The 16,876-nt window shown below is 44.6% G+C and overlaps 1 protein-coding gene and 1 long non-coding RNA gene across 7 annotated transcripts in view; one reads left to right on the top strand and one right to left on the bottom strand.

Moving 5' to 3' along the window:
- Positions 1-16,876, bottom strand: part of SPATA13 (spermatogenesis associated 13) — a 343,789-nt gene that overhangs the window by 53,316 nt on the left and 273,597 nt on the right. For all 6 annotated transcript variants that reach the window (XM_046664701.1, XM_046664702.1, XM_046664699.1 and 3 more), the window contains 2 exons: positions 2,346-2,711; positions 448-592 (listed from right to left, as the gene is read on the bottom strand). In XM_046664701.1, coding sequence (XP_046520657.1) covers positions 448-592; positions 2,346-2,711 — 511 coding nt within the window. The remainder of the gene's footprint in view (positions 1-447; positions 593-2,345; positions 2,712-16,876) is intronic.
- LOC124241119 (uncharacterized) lies at positions 10,305-14,946 on the top strand. The gene is made up of 3 exons (XR_006889105.1): positions 10,305-11,976; positions 12,558-13,028; positions 14,593-14,946. It is a non-coding gene; the product is annotated as an uncharacterized LOC124241119 (long non-coding RNA).

The following is a 16,876-nucleotide window of genomic DNA, read 5'->3' as shown; positions in this document are numbered from 1 at the left end:
AGCATTTATTGGGTAAGTCTACGATTGCATATTAACTACCATATTAGATAAGCTTTTCTTTGGTGTTCCAAACAGACTTGGTGAATCTCAAACCTCCAGAAACAGCTTTGAAAAGGTTGAGGCAAATCCCAGGGACTCCATTCTTGGGCAGATCTCCCCCCACAGGAACTGAGGTACAGACACCGCAAGAGGAGCAAACTTCTCAACTTAGGGTCCTGTGATGACGCAGGGCACCCACCCGGCCAGTTGCTGATGAACCCACACCTGCGAGAGCAGCTCCTGGGATGAGCCCTCCTCACTACCAGGCAAACAACGCCCCAGCCAAAGACGGACGGGAAGGCGCACAACCGACTGGGCACCTCGGCTTAACTGGAACAGTCAAATGGAGGATTCCACACCAGTTTCTGAAAGGGGGGACCCCCCCCAGGGAGGGCCTGTGAGACTCACTGTTGGATGCTCTCATCTGCCGCCGGCGTCCCACGCGGTCCAGCCCAATGGGGGTGCTCTGGGAAAACGTGAACGGCCGGAATCGTGCCGAAACTGCTTTGTAGGGGGGCACCTGGTGAGCTGGCACGGGCGGCCTGGCTGCCGGCTACAAAAGGAAAGCAAATGGCTGTGAGATGCCAGGAAGTGGCAGCTCCTGCAAGCTCTACACACACACAGCTGCGAGGAGCTTGGCGCTCGCACCTCAAAGCTACTCACAGATGTGAAAGGGTTCCTCCAACTCAGGTCGGAAGCTTCAGGCTGCAGCGAGGCTCAACTGCAATTAATTATTCTAAAATCTTAAAAAACCAGTATCAACTCAATGGCTCTTATCGCCCAGCATTGCATTCCATCTTATTTGTCAGCGACATCCCAATGAGCATCTAAGAAGAGGAGAAGCAAATGTAGGCAGTGGGGCTTTCTCACACAGAGCCAGGGTCAGGAGGTCCAGGAGACGGGTCCCAGCAGCAGCCTCCGGAGGAAGCAAGGACAGCGCCACAGACCACGGCCAGGTGACACTGCGGCCTGGCAGTTCTCCAGCCTCCTTTTACTCCTCCACATGCAGACACTAGGTAAGTGTTTGTGGAACACAAGCCTTGTTTACCTAAACTAACACAACACTGAGCTTTGTTTAAAGAAGAGTTGGTTTTCCACAAATTTCCCTGGGTCTCTTTAGAATCATCTACGTGCTCTTCTGATTTTCCACATTAACCGTCCCTATAGCTGCATCCAGTGCCACATTGGTTCCTGCTTTCCTTAGGTTCTCTGAGAATTTTTCCACCCAGTTCCCTAATGGAGCTTACGGTGCAGAAAGTTACGTTCCTGCCCTCCTTTCTGATGCGCTGGAGTGAAGTAATTTCTAAGGTTTTAGGTTGCCCCTATGCTGCGCTTCAAGTTTAAACAGATTACAGCTTGCTTTAGTTCAGAATTATTTCCTAGCACGTACAGCATCTTAACACAACAATAAGTTCGTGGTATTCTTCAACTTAATTTGTTTTTACCTTAAGAATTCAATTCAGGTTAATTCAATTAAGCAAGAGGTTTTTGAGTGCTTCCTGTAAACACGGCATAGTGCTGGGCTCTACAGGGAGAATGGAAACAGAACATCCAATGCCAATAAGGGATTTTTCCTTTAAGAGAATTGTACAGGTTATTTATGCTGTTAGCTAGCAAGTTTAAAAAAGACAATAGGGCACTTACTCACACACTGTTCTGTGAACCCTTGACCATGGCTGGGTATTAGTCTTGCCAAATCATATAAACTCCTCCTGAACAGGCCTTTATTTAAACGTTTGTAACTTCAAAGCGCTCTTTGGGTAAGTAATAAATACTTGTTGAATTTCCAAAATACACTAAGGGAATAATCTAGATGTTAATCTACTGTCACAGCAGGTGCAAAGCTGCAACTCCAATGAAAAGAGTAAGAAAATGGGAGAAAATAATTATTTCCTTATCTCCTAAGAAAACTGACTTCTTCTTTATTTTCTTCTTATCTTTACATGTTAACAATGGATGACACCTTCTCTGTCAAGAATTTCTTCTTTCAGGAGGCTCACTAAATACGCACTGCTACTTTCCCTAATTCAAATCTCAGATGATTTAGAACAAACAGCAAACTAGTCTGATGTATTACTTGAGATCCCAGGAAAGACAGAAGATTAGTAAGAAGCATCCACACGTCAGATGGTTAGTTTTAGTTCATGCACGTTTTCAGACAAAGTCAGGAAGAAAGGCTGGAGCAGATGCCGTCCTCCCTGAGGCAGAGGGAAGACAGGAAAGCAGGTCTCAGTTTAGTTTGCAGCAGAGAACAAAGGCCAGGAAGCTGGAGGGCTCTGCTTGAGTAAAAGCACACCAGATCTTACTTGGGCTAGAAGATTCTCGATTTCCTCTGTCTGGTTGTTCCCATAGAAGCTGACCCCACCTATCACAGAGATGGGGCGTCTTCTCCGGCTTCCCTTGGGGCCGCCCACAGCAGGGTTGTGGTCTGCAGGGTCCGTGGAGGTCATGCTCGGCTGGTGGTCACTGTCCAGAATGTCCTCTTTCTGGGGGTCTACAGCAACTGAGTCTTCAGGAATAGACAAACTTCGGCTGGCCAACTGGCCATAGTCAGACAGCGGTCGAGGCCTTGACCTTCTCCCAGAACCCCATCTCCTCCTGGTGATCCTCTGAGCCTCTGTCCTTTCTTCCTCCTGTGATGAGCCCCGCCTCCAGGATTCCTCAGTAACAACCTTTTCAAATGTGAACAAGTTAGGTGAGCGCCAATATCTAGGAAGGTATTAAAACAGAACAAATATACATTCTCTCCCACCCTCCTCAGTCCTGCCACAAGCCTGTCTTGATTTACTTGTTTATTTTAAAAGTTACTTGTGTAATAGAAAGACATCATTGAAATGTGGATTAAAATAAGCAAATCTATCTTTAATTGGAGGCTGAATTAAAACGATAATTTAAATAGTGATGTTTGGTGACCAATGATGAGCTATGATAAAAGATATTAAGAAAATCAGCACTATGTGAGTTAATAGACAGAACTTTTTTAATTACGGTAGGTGTCACCCAAATATACATAACAATAGCGCAGAGGAAATGCAGGCCTGCCAGCAGAAGAAATTAATGTGTAATGCTATAGTTGCTACTCTAAGGTATTTTCTTTCAATAATATTTTAAAATAGAAGGTGCTTTAAGAGGATTAAGTCTGGGCTGTTCGGCTCTAACACGCAATAACTTAAGTTCCAATGGGGAGAGCACGGGATCAGACTACTAACCAGCTGTGTGAGCTCGGACAAGTCGCAACTAACCTTTCAGGATCTCAGATTTCAGGCTAGACAACCTCACAGCTGGAGAGTCTATGATGCTAAATTAGGCAACACTTTCTAACTTTTCAAATAACTTTCTCAGAGGCAAGGCAATGTACTAGAAAAACACCCATGAAGTTTGGAAATGGGCAGACTTCTGCTGAAGTCAGGCTGGGCCACTGGCTAGCTTTGTAACCTCACCCAAGCTACTTAAATTCTGTGGACTTGGTTCTCCAGCCGTTCACTGGGGAATAATGGGTCCTTGTGAGGACGAAATGCAACAATGGGAAGTAAGATAGGCCTTATCAGTTAATTATTGCTCTTAAAAAGCAGTGCCACAGGATAACCATGCCCCAACCGGAGATAACCTCTCCCTCAGCAGACCCCTGGAAGTCTGGGCTCAGGGGAGGGCTGCGTCAGGGCTCCACGGGAGGGAGCAGGAGGGCTCAGCAAAGTCTGCAGGAGGCACCAGTCCCTGCCTGTGGGCCAGGCCTGGGTGCCTTCAGTTCCTCCATCCCCACAGACTATCTAAAAATAAAAGGACAATAAAAACAGAAGCGGGCACAGGGAGGAGAACTACAATAACCAGACGAGTCATGTGAGCGCAGGGCAGCCCAGCCGCACCACGGGGACAGGCCCAGCAAGTCCCACCTCTTGCCAATCAGTGACAACTGAGACCCATAATTTCCAACCTGATGTGCCTGAAGCTTCCCTAAGATCATATACTATGAAAAATCTGATGAAGAGCAAAGGAAGCAGGAAGGGATTTACAGAAACTCTACTCTCATTATTTTTCAAATCACGAAAACTGAGACCTTGAGAAGGAAAGTGACTTGCCCTGGGCCAAAGAGCCAGTTAGCAGCAGCAGAGACTGAAAAGCGGGCCTCGTAATTTCTGCTCCCATAACACCACAACATTTTCCCACTATACCAAGTCACCTCTGCTCAAAAGAAAAGGGGTTCTTGGGGCTGGCCCGGTGGTGCAGCGGTTAAGTTTGCATGTTCCGCTTCTTGGCGGCCCAGGGTTCGCTGGTTCGGATCCCGGGTGCAGACATGGCACCGCTTGGCAAAAGCCATGCTGTGGTAGGTGTCCCACATATAAACTAGAGGAAGATGGGCACGGATGTGAGCTCAGGGCCAGTCTTCCTCAGCAAAAAGAGGAGGATTGGCAGTAGTTAGCTCAGGGTTAATCTTCCTCAAAAAAGAAAAAGAAGGGGCTGGCCCCGTGGTTGAGTGGTTAAGTTCGCGCGCTCTGCTGCAGGCCGCCCAGTGTTTCGTTGGTTCGAATCCTGGGCGCGGACATGGCACAGCTCATCAAACCACGCTGAGGCAGCGTCCCACATACCACAACTAGAAGGACCCACAACGAAGAATATACAACTATGTACCGGAGGGGCTTTGGGGAGAAAAAGGAAAAAATAAAATCTTTAAAAGAAAAAAAAAAGAAAAAGAAAAAGAAAAGGGGTTCTGGCCGTCACCACTGACTTTGCTGTCTACCAACTTGTACTGCCTGGAATGCTATCTTTAATTCAAGGCACCACTGAAGGGGTCCAGAATTCACCACTGTGGCATAAAAACTGCTTTGAGTTGAAGGCATTTAAGAATAGGCTTTTTTTTTCTGAATGCCCTTTTCTCCCTGAAAGCAGAGCCTCCCAAAAGAACTCAGTCATCATAAATCTCCCTTGGGATAGGATTCTCTTCCTCCCACCCAGGGAAGACTGACTGACCACCCCAGAAAAGCCGTCACCTGAGCAGACATTGTCACAAAACTCATGTCTCCCGTCTGTTCTTCTACAGGCCATTTATCTTCCCTAAAAGTCACTCGTTTTTCCATAAGTGCCCTTCTCCGCCTTTCCTTCCCCTATAAAGATGGTATATAAGCCCCCTACTCTAACCACTTCCTCCAGTCACATTTGTCTGTGAACGCCCACCTACATGAATAAAAATCTGTCTTTTGTCAGTTTAATTCACACGTATCCAAAAAGTTAACCTAAGAAGGTGGAGGCCAAGTTCTTCCTCTCTGACACCATCATGATAGAAATCATGGAAAAATTATTTTTTGTATTACATATGAAAAACAGACTATTATGGATAGTCTCTTAAACCAAATGGCACAGACAACTTAAGCACACAATGAGAATAAACCCGTTTATATCATCGCCCTGTGATAAAAAGTCTCACAAACGACGTGTCAGAGAAGCAGAAGTCCAACCGAATTACAGGCAAGGAGTCTCTGGTCACAAATCTACGTGCAGCTTTTGTTTTTTTCCTGCACTTATGCGACCAGCAGCCTGCTTTTCCTCACTCATGGCGAAAAGAAAACAAGGAAACGGGTTTAGGAAAACAAGCAGTTGCCTTCGTTGTTCAAGTAACAAACCCTTCCAAGACCCAAACACACTCCGGGAAGCGATGGCGGCCGGGCGCAGCGGGCATGCGCGAGGCGGGAGCCGGCGCCGGCACAGAGAGGGCGGGCTGGAGCCCGGCTTCCGCGTCAGCTCCCCGGGCGGCCGCAGGGCCCGCGGTGACTCCACTCCGGTATTCACACGGCCCCACCGGAGAGATGCGCGGGGGAGCAGCCCGTCTGAGTGCTACCGAATGTTCTGGGAATTGCAGAAATTCAGAATAATACGTCAGGTCGAAATGTCCCTGTTACTCCTAGCAACAGTACAGAGGGAGGGAGGGCCAGGCTTTGTAAAAGCCCTAAGATTTAAGCTCCCGTTCAAACGGTGAAGATTAGCCGGAGGGACTTACATTCCATGGAAAACAACTATGACCTTGGATGCATATTCTCAAACTGAATCTTCTTACCGCAAAGTTTACAAACTTCCAAAACACAACCCAGCTTCATTCCAGGAAACGGCGTTTGCGATTATACCTGGAACTACAGACACCGGGCCCCCAACACTACACACTCCAACGAGCGTAACCTACCGCGGACTCGGCTGCAGGCAGCGGCGGCCCGCAGACACACTGAAGGAACAGGCAGCTGACCACGTCCATGCTCTCTGGAACTTTCTCTGGCCTCTGAAACACTGTCATCAGGGGTGTGAGTGGCCACGCTGGAGCTCGGCCTGGTCCACCTTCTTCTCCCGATCCAGGATCCAGCAGCCTGAGCTTCGCATGCACCCAGGGCTCTCTAAGCCTGAGTGGCCACTTCACACCCAAGTCATAAACTTTGTAAACACTCTTGTCAGTGCAGTGCCTGCCCTTTTACCTCTTGCTTCTCAGTATAAAGTACCTTCCTATTCAGGGATCCTACATTTTTTCTTCCAAGATTCCTTTCTATACTTTTCAAAAGTAAGAAAGCCAAGACAGATCTCATCACCTCCAGTTAGACACTTCCAAACATTTTTTGAAACCACAGTGAGAGTAAAATTAACCTGAGGAAAAAAGCGCAATGTCACATACATCCATTCAGAAGCCTGGTTTAAAGTAAGTGTGTAGGGTCAACTGGGGTCCACCCCAAGTGCCGTGGGTGGAACTGTCTCTCTCTAAAAGATCTGCTGAAGTCCTCACCCCCAGTGCCTGGGAACGTGACCTGATTTTGAAATATGGTGTTTGAATGTAATCGAGTTGAGATGAAGTGATACTGGCTGAACTGGGCCCTAATCCAATGGCTGGTGTCCCCAGAAGAGGGAAATGTGGACACAAAGACAAAAGCAAGAAAGTCATGTGAGGACAGAGGCAAAGATCAGAGTGATGAGTCTGTAAGCCAAGGAGCCCCAAGGATTGCCCACCCCACCAGAGCTGGAGGCGGCCAGACGGACTGTCCGCTGGGCCGTCGAGGGAGCACGGCCCTGCCCACACCTGAGGTCAGCCTTCAGGCCTCTATGATGTTTTGAGCCACCCAGTTTGCGGTAATTTGCTACAGCAGCCCTAGGAAACTAACACAGCAACACAATTCAGAAGAAAATACTATAGGCAAGGACATTGAGATGCTTCGTGAAAATTTAAAAAAAATAGACTAAAGCAAAGAGAATTTACTCTGGACGAGCCAAAGGTATTCCAGAGATGTGTATTACTACAATAAGCAAGCCTCCCAGGTTTTCTTAGGCTGTCAGAGTCCTGGATATGGTAGGGAATTCAGGTACAGTCACCAAGCTGGAGGTGAGGAGGGAAAAACCACCTGACGATCAACGTCGCTGAGGACAGCAGTGACGGCAGTAATGAGAACTATGATGTCTGAATGCTTAGGACGTGCCAGAACCATACCAGACAGTGTTACCTTATTTAATCTTCACAACTACCCTGTGAGGTAGGTACTATTTGCCACATTTTACTGATTACAACATTAGGGCTAAAATAAATAAATTACTTGCTCACATCAATAGAGCCAGAAAGGGGAGGGGCCCATTGTTCACCCAGTCTGTCTGATTTCAAAATCTCTGTCCTTTCTGCTCTGCAACACTGCATCCTTGACACAGGCTTTACGGAAAGGAGACAACGTTGCAGGTTTTCCTGCCCTTGGCTGGTGAGTTGCTTGGAGGAAGAGGAGGAGGGATGGCAGTTATGAGAGGCTCTGAGAATGGTGCTGGGGACCCAGGGACCCCTTCTCAGAATCACATTTTTAAGTGCATAAAATAAAATAGATGGGATTATAAAGGAAGCTGATTGTTTTGAAATACAATTATCAAAATATTAAAAGAACTGTGATATACTAATATAGGTAACATATGAATTAAGAGGAGTAGTGATAGGTCCAGCACTGCCAGCTTCTCAAGCACTGACGAGCACGAGTGATATTCTAGGATAGCACAAAAACTCCGGTATGATGTGAAAAAGATCTGTGATTTCTATTGGTGACGGAATCACAGGTGCTGCTTCAATTGCGCTGGTTTGATGCCTACATTCATAATTGAAGGAAATGCTACATTTTAGCTGGAGGACAGTGAAAATAAAAATAACCCCCCACTTCCTGATTTCTGTCCATGGAGCACTTGGAGGAACGTAGGGTAGAAACTCCCAGATTAGATGATATCACTTAACAGCAGCCTGCGGTACCAGTGCTGTGCTCCAACTCCAGAAAATGAAACCTTAGGCCTTACATATTATAAAATCAGAACAATAGCATCTCACTATTTAAAGCTATACATCATTACCTAATTTCCTTTAATGAAAATTAATGTATCATAATAAGAAAGACCCTGCACAGTCCTTTTTTTTTTTTAGCATGGGAGTTGGACTACAGAGTCCACAGAATGCTGTAAACAGTTGTCTTCGGATTTTAAATGAGGGAGTCAACTCATAAGATTCCAGATCAACTACCATATTTTGAGGAGTTGAACCAAAGAACAAGGAAATATTTACATACTTAAAAAGAGAAAAGTTTGAGCCCTAATGACATTTTCCCCCCTTTTTGCTTACTTTTAACACTAAAGGGATAATATCTTACAGTTACTTAAAAATCTTTTTTTCAGTTTTATTGAGATATAATTGACATACAGTACTGTATAAGTTTAAGGTGTACAGAATAATGACGACTTATATATATTGTGAAATGATTATCACAGTAGGTTTAGTTAATTAACATCCATCATCTCATATAGATACACATACACAAAAAAAGGGAAAAAAATGTGTTTTTATTCCTTATGATGAGAACTTTTAGGAAATACTCAGCAACTTTCAAATATACCATAGCGCAGTGTTGACTATGGTCATCGTGTTGTACATTACCTCCCCAGTACTCATTTATCTTACAACTAGAAGTTCGTACCTATAAATCTTAAAGTTTCATTACCTTGCTTTAACATCTACCACCTAAAATTGTATTTTCAGGTAAGTAAAGAAGACATTGTTGTACCCATTTTAGAGACGAGAAGCCAGTCACAGAGAAGGCAACGGATTTCATGAAGGGGCACACGAGAGAGGGTAGGCACTTCATTTAATTTCATCTTTGCAAGCTCAGCAATACACATGCACCCCATCTGCAGCTGTAGGTAAGAGAAAGGCCAGATGGTTTTATGGTTTACAGCAACACCCTTAGCAGCAACTTCCCCAGAGAGCAGACCGCGGGATGCCGCTCCACAGAAGCCTGCGCATGCACTCGCACTCACGGCTCTCTGCTTCAGGCTGTGCCGCTCTGGGATGGCTCCTCTGGCCTGCGCTGCCCTCACCATCGGTGCACACACACACGCACACTTCTCTCTGACTTCCTCTGTGGTGTTCTCCTCCCACAGCCCGTATCTTTCTTATCTTCATTCTTTTTCCCTGTCCTGTTCCCTTCTCTCTGGGAACTTTCCCTTAACTGGCACACATGAGACTCAAATCGAGTTGGTTTTGTTTCATTTACCAAATCATATTGAGTTTCTTGTCCTGAACTTGTAGAACGAGCAGTGGAATAATCTCTCTTTCCAAACTTGCCTTCTCTTTTATAGTCCTCAAAGGTGTGTGTGTGTGGGTGTGGGTGTGGGTGCGCGCAAGCGCATGCGCATGGGGGTTATCCCAGCCTAAGGTGAGGCCACCAGAAACGACCTCCCACCCCCCGGGGCTCCAGTTCTCCCTCCCCGGGCTCTTCCAGGGGTTCCTGGACCTTTTCCTACAATTCAGGCTGGTTAAGGAACAATCAACATGGGGGTGGGAGTTCTTTAAGAGCAAAATTGTCCCAGTAAGGAGAGGAGAGGGGCAGCCACTGACTCCGTTCTGAAATAAGTAAATGACAAACAACTGACGAGCACCTTAAAATCGTGCTGTTCAGACTGGCCCAGCTCCACCCTTCACATCTCCTCTGGTTCGGGGACCATCTTGGGAAGGGACAGACACCATCATTAACTTTTCCTTCCCCTTCTCAGGCCCTGGATTTGGACTGAGCCTGGATCTGGACAGGGTCTGAGCAAGAAACAGATGGGAAAGTAGAACGTCTTTACTGGGTTATTCCTTCTACGGCTTTTTCACAGGCAAAAGTAACTTAATGCTAGGATACGTTCTTGCTAATGTGCTGCATCTTTGCTTTTTTTTTTTTGCTCTTCTGATTATTATGGAATGGGATTACATGTGCATCAGTAATTTTTTTTTTGCTGAGGAAGATTCACTCTGAGCTTACATCTGTGCCAATCTTTCTCTATTTTTTAGTATTCAGGACATCAGCAAAGCATGACCACTAACAGAGCAGTGTAGGTCTGTACCCGGGAATGGAACCTGGGCTGCCGAAGTGGAGCATGCTGAACCCAACCACCAGGCCACTGGGGATGGCTGTGTGCATCAGTAATTTTGATGTAACTTAAAAAAATTTGAAAAAAAAAGAAAAAGAGAAGAAACTATTGTAATCTGGAAGGCTGTGGCCTTGTCCTTTGGGTTCAGGCCATTTGTTTAAAATATGTGAACAACTAATAGTTCTTACCCCCTTGAAGTAAAAGGAGAGTGCAGTGGTGACAACAGATACTTCAGTCGTCCTTGCATGTGTAAACCAATGACAAAACATGCTTAAAACACAGTGTGTGACTCCATGGCCTTTGTAACTTGTTTTACAGGCAGCATAGGTAATCTATTAAAAAATGCAAATAATGAGGCTCATGTGAACACTTAATTTAATACTGCTAGCCCAGTTCCATGAGCATAAAGAAACACTTAATAATAACTACGAAAAGTCCTGGGCAGTAGAGGTTTCCTCCCCGGGCCTTCATAATAATCATTCACAGAATTCCATTCTCTGGGCTTAACTAAAAACCCGACGATCCCACCATCTCAAAGTCAACAGCAACACACACTGAGCTGACACCCAGATAGAGAAAGTGATAGAATTGTAGGTTGTAGTTTTATGCCCGGACTCTGAAGATTAAAGAGATAGTTAAAAACCATCATATTATGAAATGAATTTACCTAATGATTCCATCGTAAAATGTATTTTATCTCTGAAACATATGCTGGGAAATACAGAAGTCGACTCAAACTGTCTTTTTTCAATTAATAAAAAGCATGATTTTATAAAAATAAACTTACTCTCCTCTTTTGAAGTTGTTTGCTGATTGAGGACAACTAAATATTCCAACAACCCGTTGTTTTTCTAAACCCTTTTGAACATCGGAGTTTGTTAATGCTGCTTTGACTTTTTTTGTACAGAGAGGGTAGAAGGAATCCGGAGGAGGGGGAAGAAGAGTGGGAACCAGCAGGAGATGATGCCGGCTTGTTCTCTAATGAAAGAAGATGGAGGAAGGTGTCTGCGTGCACACATCACCGGCATTTTAAGTCATAGTTGGCAGCACACAAACATTCAAATCAACAGCCCCCAATCCCTTCAGAATCATGAAAACTAAGGGTACCTGGATTAGAATGCAGAATAACATCTTCGTGAATCATCTCGCCCCACAAACTGCTTTCTTGTTGTAGTTACGGACACCTGGTGTACCCCGTCACCCCACGCTAGGCATTCTTAACTCTTCCCTCGCCCTCCCAAGCCACAGCCACCCAGTCCCCACATTCTGTCAATTATTCAATCTCAGGAGGAATCTGTTCCATCACTTCTCATGGAACTACTCCAACAGTCTCCTAACTCGCTTTCTTGTCTCCAATCCATTCTCTACCCAACTACTAAAATACACATCTGATCATTGCTGGACATTGCCCAGGACAAACCTGGGGCCACTCAAAATCTCATCCAATATGTCTTTCCAGTTCTGTCTTCAGATACTACTATTCTCCAGTCACACCAAACGACTCACCATCTGCCAGATATTTACCTTACACAAGCAACTATAAATGAGGTAAATGTTGCTCCATCTAGGATATCTTTTTGCCCTTTGTCAACCTGGAAAATTTACCCTTCAAAATTCAGTCAAGTGTCACCTCCTGTAGGAAAACTTCACAAACTCCCTTGGGCTCTGAGTTCTCTGCTCCTTTCTGTGCGTCTATCCAAACCACAGCAATATTTATATAGCATTTGTTTCTTTATCTGAGTATCATACAAAAACAGCTACTTACAGTCTTTCCAAACTATCCAATACTATCAAAACATTCTCAGAGTCTATACTGGAGCCTGAGAAATGGCAGATTGAAAATGCTGCATGGATGGGTCAGGGATGAATGGGTGAGCTGGTGGACAGATAAATGAGCAAATAAATGGGCAGCTCTGGAGGGCAATGATGCTGGTCTCACCCTACATTCATATGTGATTTTATAAAAATAAATTTAAGTTATGGCTTAGTTATTATAACATATTTCAGAATCAATAACCACATTTTAGATGAGGAAGTCACCCATCCCATTCCTGTCTCCTGCATAACCTATTAGAATTCTGTGCCACCCAAGACCAAACTGACTGTGCTTCTCTTTGCCCCATCACCAGCAATCCTGTGCGGAAGGCTTCCTAGTCAGTCTCAGACACACGAGGAACAAGGTAAGGGATCGTTTCCAACAAGTAAGTTTCTGCTGTTGGCAACAGAATGCAAAAGGAAAGATTTAGAACTTTAAAAAAAATCTCTTTTCTATATTTCAGTTTAAGCGTCAAGCATTACTAAACTGGAAGGAGGAAGTAGCTTGGGATAAGATGAAGCGAAGGCAATCAACAGCGATGGGAAGTTGGAAAAAGACCTCAGAAAGAAGAGTCAGAGAAAGTAATGACCACAGCTTCACTTGGATTCTTTCTTCCTTTCAGCAACACTCACTGATGATAAGTAGATTGTGTCACTCCCCATTTAAACTCTAAGCGTCAGCCAATGGACCTAATCAAGTAATCAGCAACCCTAAATGAGATCTGTTCACCAGGAACACTGCAGCGAAGACTCACTGGTCGGTCTGCATAGGGACCATCACAAAGGTAAGGCAAGACCAGGAGACAGCACCAGTGGCCTTTTCTTTTTTATTTCCATCAGGGATCTGAGAATCTAGTGTGCACTGCTGCAGAGTACCTTGAATATGTTTAATTCTAAACTTGGCAGTAAAAGAGTTACAGATGAATAATTTATACCACAAACAGTGTAGAAATATAAAAGCCGAATGTACAATGGAACCTTGCTATAAATAAATATATAAAAAACTTCGATTGTATATTAGGGAATGGGGCTGTACTACTTTACCTCAAGGCTCTAGGCCACCTGTCCCCACCTGCGGCACTGACCTACTAGAAACGGCAGAACCCTGGCCCTGGAGTCACACCACCTCCACTGTCCAAGGCGGCTTCCTTCCTCTGCCATCGGGGGAAGCACCAAAAGAAGTTGCCAGAAAAGGGAGTGGAGCTCCTTAGCTGAGCTGCCCAGCCCATTCTGAGTAGCCAGCAAACCCCATGTAAAAATCAAGAGGAAGGGCTCTGATTTGGGCGGGGCCAACAGAGGCAGGAAGGAGCCCAAGCTCGCTGGAAAGAATGCTGGACGTGGAGTCAAAAGAGAAAATGGAATGGAAATTTATCACGTGACTACGACACCAGCATGTGGAATACGGTCTTTACTAGTTCCATCTCATTTAATTTAAAAACCCTCGGCAGCAGATACTTTCAATTCTGTTTTACAGATTAGAAAGATTAAAAGATTCCACCAAAGATCAGGGAACTAGCAAAGGGTTAGAGTTTAAGTCTGCATACTGGATCCCAGCGCAGATGCTGCTTCTGGGCCTCCTTCCCCATTTGGAGACTTGGCTCCAGGCCCAGCTCTGCCACTCACCAGCTGTGTGACTTGGGAGGGTCCTGTAACCTTTCCAGGCAGGCCTCATTTTACTCATCTTTTAAAGCAACTCCAAAAATGCCGGCCTACTTCACAGGGTGGCTGTGAGAATCAAATGTGAAAGTGTCATGTGAAGAACCTTTATTAACTGAAAAAGCATCACGTAAATGTGAGAGGTTACTATTGATACTTTATTCGTAAGAGACAATTACTTTTTTTGTTGTTGTTGTTGGTGAGGAAGATTGGCCCTGAGCTAACACATGTTGCCCATCTTCCTCTTTTTGCTTGAGGAAGATTTTCACTGAGCTAATATCTGTGCCAATCTTCCTCTATTTCATATGTGAGACGCTGCCACAGTATGGCTTAGATGAGTGGTGTGTAGGTCCATGCCCAGCATCTGAACCTGTGAACCCTGGGCCGCCAAAGCAGAGTGCGCAAACTTAACCACTATGCCACTGGCCCGGTCCCGACACTTGCATTTTTAAAGTTCCAAAATGAGTTGGTAAAATTCCAGTTCCCACCAGTGAGTGGAGCAATTGCTAGACTCACACTCCTCAACATATTTTAAACCAAATGCTTTATTCTACCATTTCTTGCTTGAAAAGTTTAAATTTCATTTTTTTGCCAAAGGGAATTTTTGTTTGTATTCTGCAGAAATTCATATCCAATTGATGATAAAGTTCAATGAAAAAAATAAGGTTATAAGCTAGTCTTTAACTTTTTCAGGAATGCCGCTCTTTCCTAAATCAAGAGTTACCTGGGGCAGATCGGGAAGAGAAGTGCCCAAGCCTGAAACACAGGATACATAATACATAAAGGATCATCAGCCTGGAAGCACATCTCAAATTCTAGTGCGGCAAAAATAATCCCCCCGGGGAGCACGTTAAGAGTCCAGATTACTGGGTCTCGATCCTAGTGATTCCGATTCAGTAGCTCCAGGTGGGGCTCAGGAATCTGCACCTTTAGCTCGCATCCTGGGTCGTCTTCATTCTGAATTTTGAGAAGAAACTCCAGCTAGAAGACCGGAAGTAATCTGTCAAGTCCAACTGGTCTGTATTGAAGTGTCCGACCAAAGGCAGCAATTTTATTTTTTTTTAATTAAAAAAAAATTTTTTTTTAAAAATTGGCACCTGAGCTGGGGCTGGCCCCATGGCCGAGTGGTTAAGTTCGCGCGCTCCGCTGCAGGCGGCCCAGTTATTTCGTCAGTTCGAATCCTGGGCGCGGACATGGCACTGCTCATCAAACCACGTTGAGGCAGCGTCCCACATGCCACAACTAGAAGGACCCACAACTAAGAATATGCAACTATGTACCTGGGGGCTTTGGGGAGAAAAAGGAAAAAAAATAAAATCTTTAAAAAAAAAATTGGCACCTGAGCTAACAACTGTTGCTAATCTTTTTTATCTCCCCAAATCTCCCCAGTACACAGTTGTAGATCTTAGTTGGACGTCCTTCTGGTTGTGCTATGTGGGCCGCCGCCTGAACGTGGCCTGACGAGCAGAGCCATGTCCGCGCCCAGGATGCGAACCGGCAAAAACCTGGGCCGCCGCAGCGGAGTGTGGAGACAACCACTCGGCCACGGGGCCGGCCCCAAAGGCAGCAATTTTAATGTTAACAATGAATATGATAAAAGCTAACATTTACTGAATTTACTACGTTCCAGGCACTGTGATAAATATCTTATATGTATTATTTCATTTAATCCTGGTAAGTACTGTTATCTCCATTTTTAAAGAAAGTGAGGCTTAAGTAGGTCAAGTGTCTTTCTTAAGGACATACAGCTGGTTAGTAGTAAAACTACGATTTGAACCCAGGCAACCCTACTGCAAAGCCGAACTATTTTACGCCACAGAGCTTCCGAGCACTCAGCAATGCTGGATGGCTGGCTGGCACCCACGCGGATGCGGGCTTCCTAGGAAGTCACCAGCTGCGAGTGCTCTTTCCTCTCCAACCCACCTGAGCCCCGCCCCCCTTCCTGCGCCAACAGCGACTCCCGGAAGTCCTCCCCTTAGCTTTACCATGATCATTCTAAATGAACGGAGCATTCCAAATTGTCCTTTTGTCCCCAGACTGTCAGTGGTAGGAGAAACACAGTAATATTCAGTTTATATAGTGACGTGTGGCACTTTGTACTGATGCCCTCTGCCAGTTAAACGTGTGGCATTCCCCGGATTATCACGGCAGACACATCCAAATGAACACGCGTCACCAAGCCAAATGGAGAGTAACTCCCAACCTCGCATGCCCTCTGATCTTAATTATCACAGGGAAGCTTAAGATGAGAAAAACAGAACAGGAGAAAAACATATATACCAGCATCAGTTTCTTAATCATCAAGGTGAAATCTCCTCCAAAGAATATGATGCTACTTTTCTGTATTTTATAACTTCAGTAAGATCTTATTATGCCTTTGTTTCCCACAAATTAAAATAGACACTAAATTTAAGAGAAAATAGTAAAACTTTGAAAAATATCCTATGATACTGGTTCATATCATTTAAGTATTCCATATACTTCAGAAAACTTAAAATGCATAGCATTAATATGATACAGTACTTTATTTATACTCGATTACAAACGGTTATTATGGTAATCTCTATAAAAACTAGCCTCTTGCTCAGGTATACGGACATGTAATTCTGTCTCCCTCTCTCCACCTTGCTTTTAATAGGAAAATCCTATCTGATGACACATCACTAGAGAGAAACTGTTCTAGAAATGAGCCATTGTCAAATTCAAGAATTACGTGTATATTATACTTTTCTTTAGGTTTTACATTTTTAGAAATAATTTTAGAAGCAGCCTTTTAACTTTATAAAGTTCCCTAGCCTGTCAAACGTTGATCACCCATTCAGAAATACTTGGAAACTTTCCACTGGAAAAATAATATTTGTTTATGTAATGATGAGCATAAATCTTTTCAGAGCAAGTAGAAACTTCTTTAAAAAAGACTGAGTTAGCAAATATTGACTCAATTGTTAAAAAAGCTACTTTCACATTCAGACTCATG

The sequence above is a fragment of the Equus quagga genome, chromosome 6, assembly GCF_021613505.1.
Source record: "Equus quagga isolate Etosha38 chromosome 6, UCLA_HA_Equagga_1.0, whole genome shotgun sequence".
Lineage (NCBI taxonomy): Eukaryota > Metazoa > Chordata > Mammalia > Perissodactyla > Equidae > Equus > Equus quagga.
Note: the sequence above shows the minus strand (reverse complement) of the source record. Positions and strands in the feature narration are given on the sequence as shown.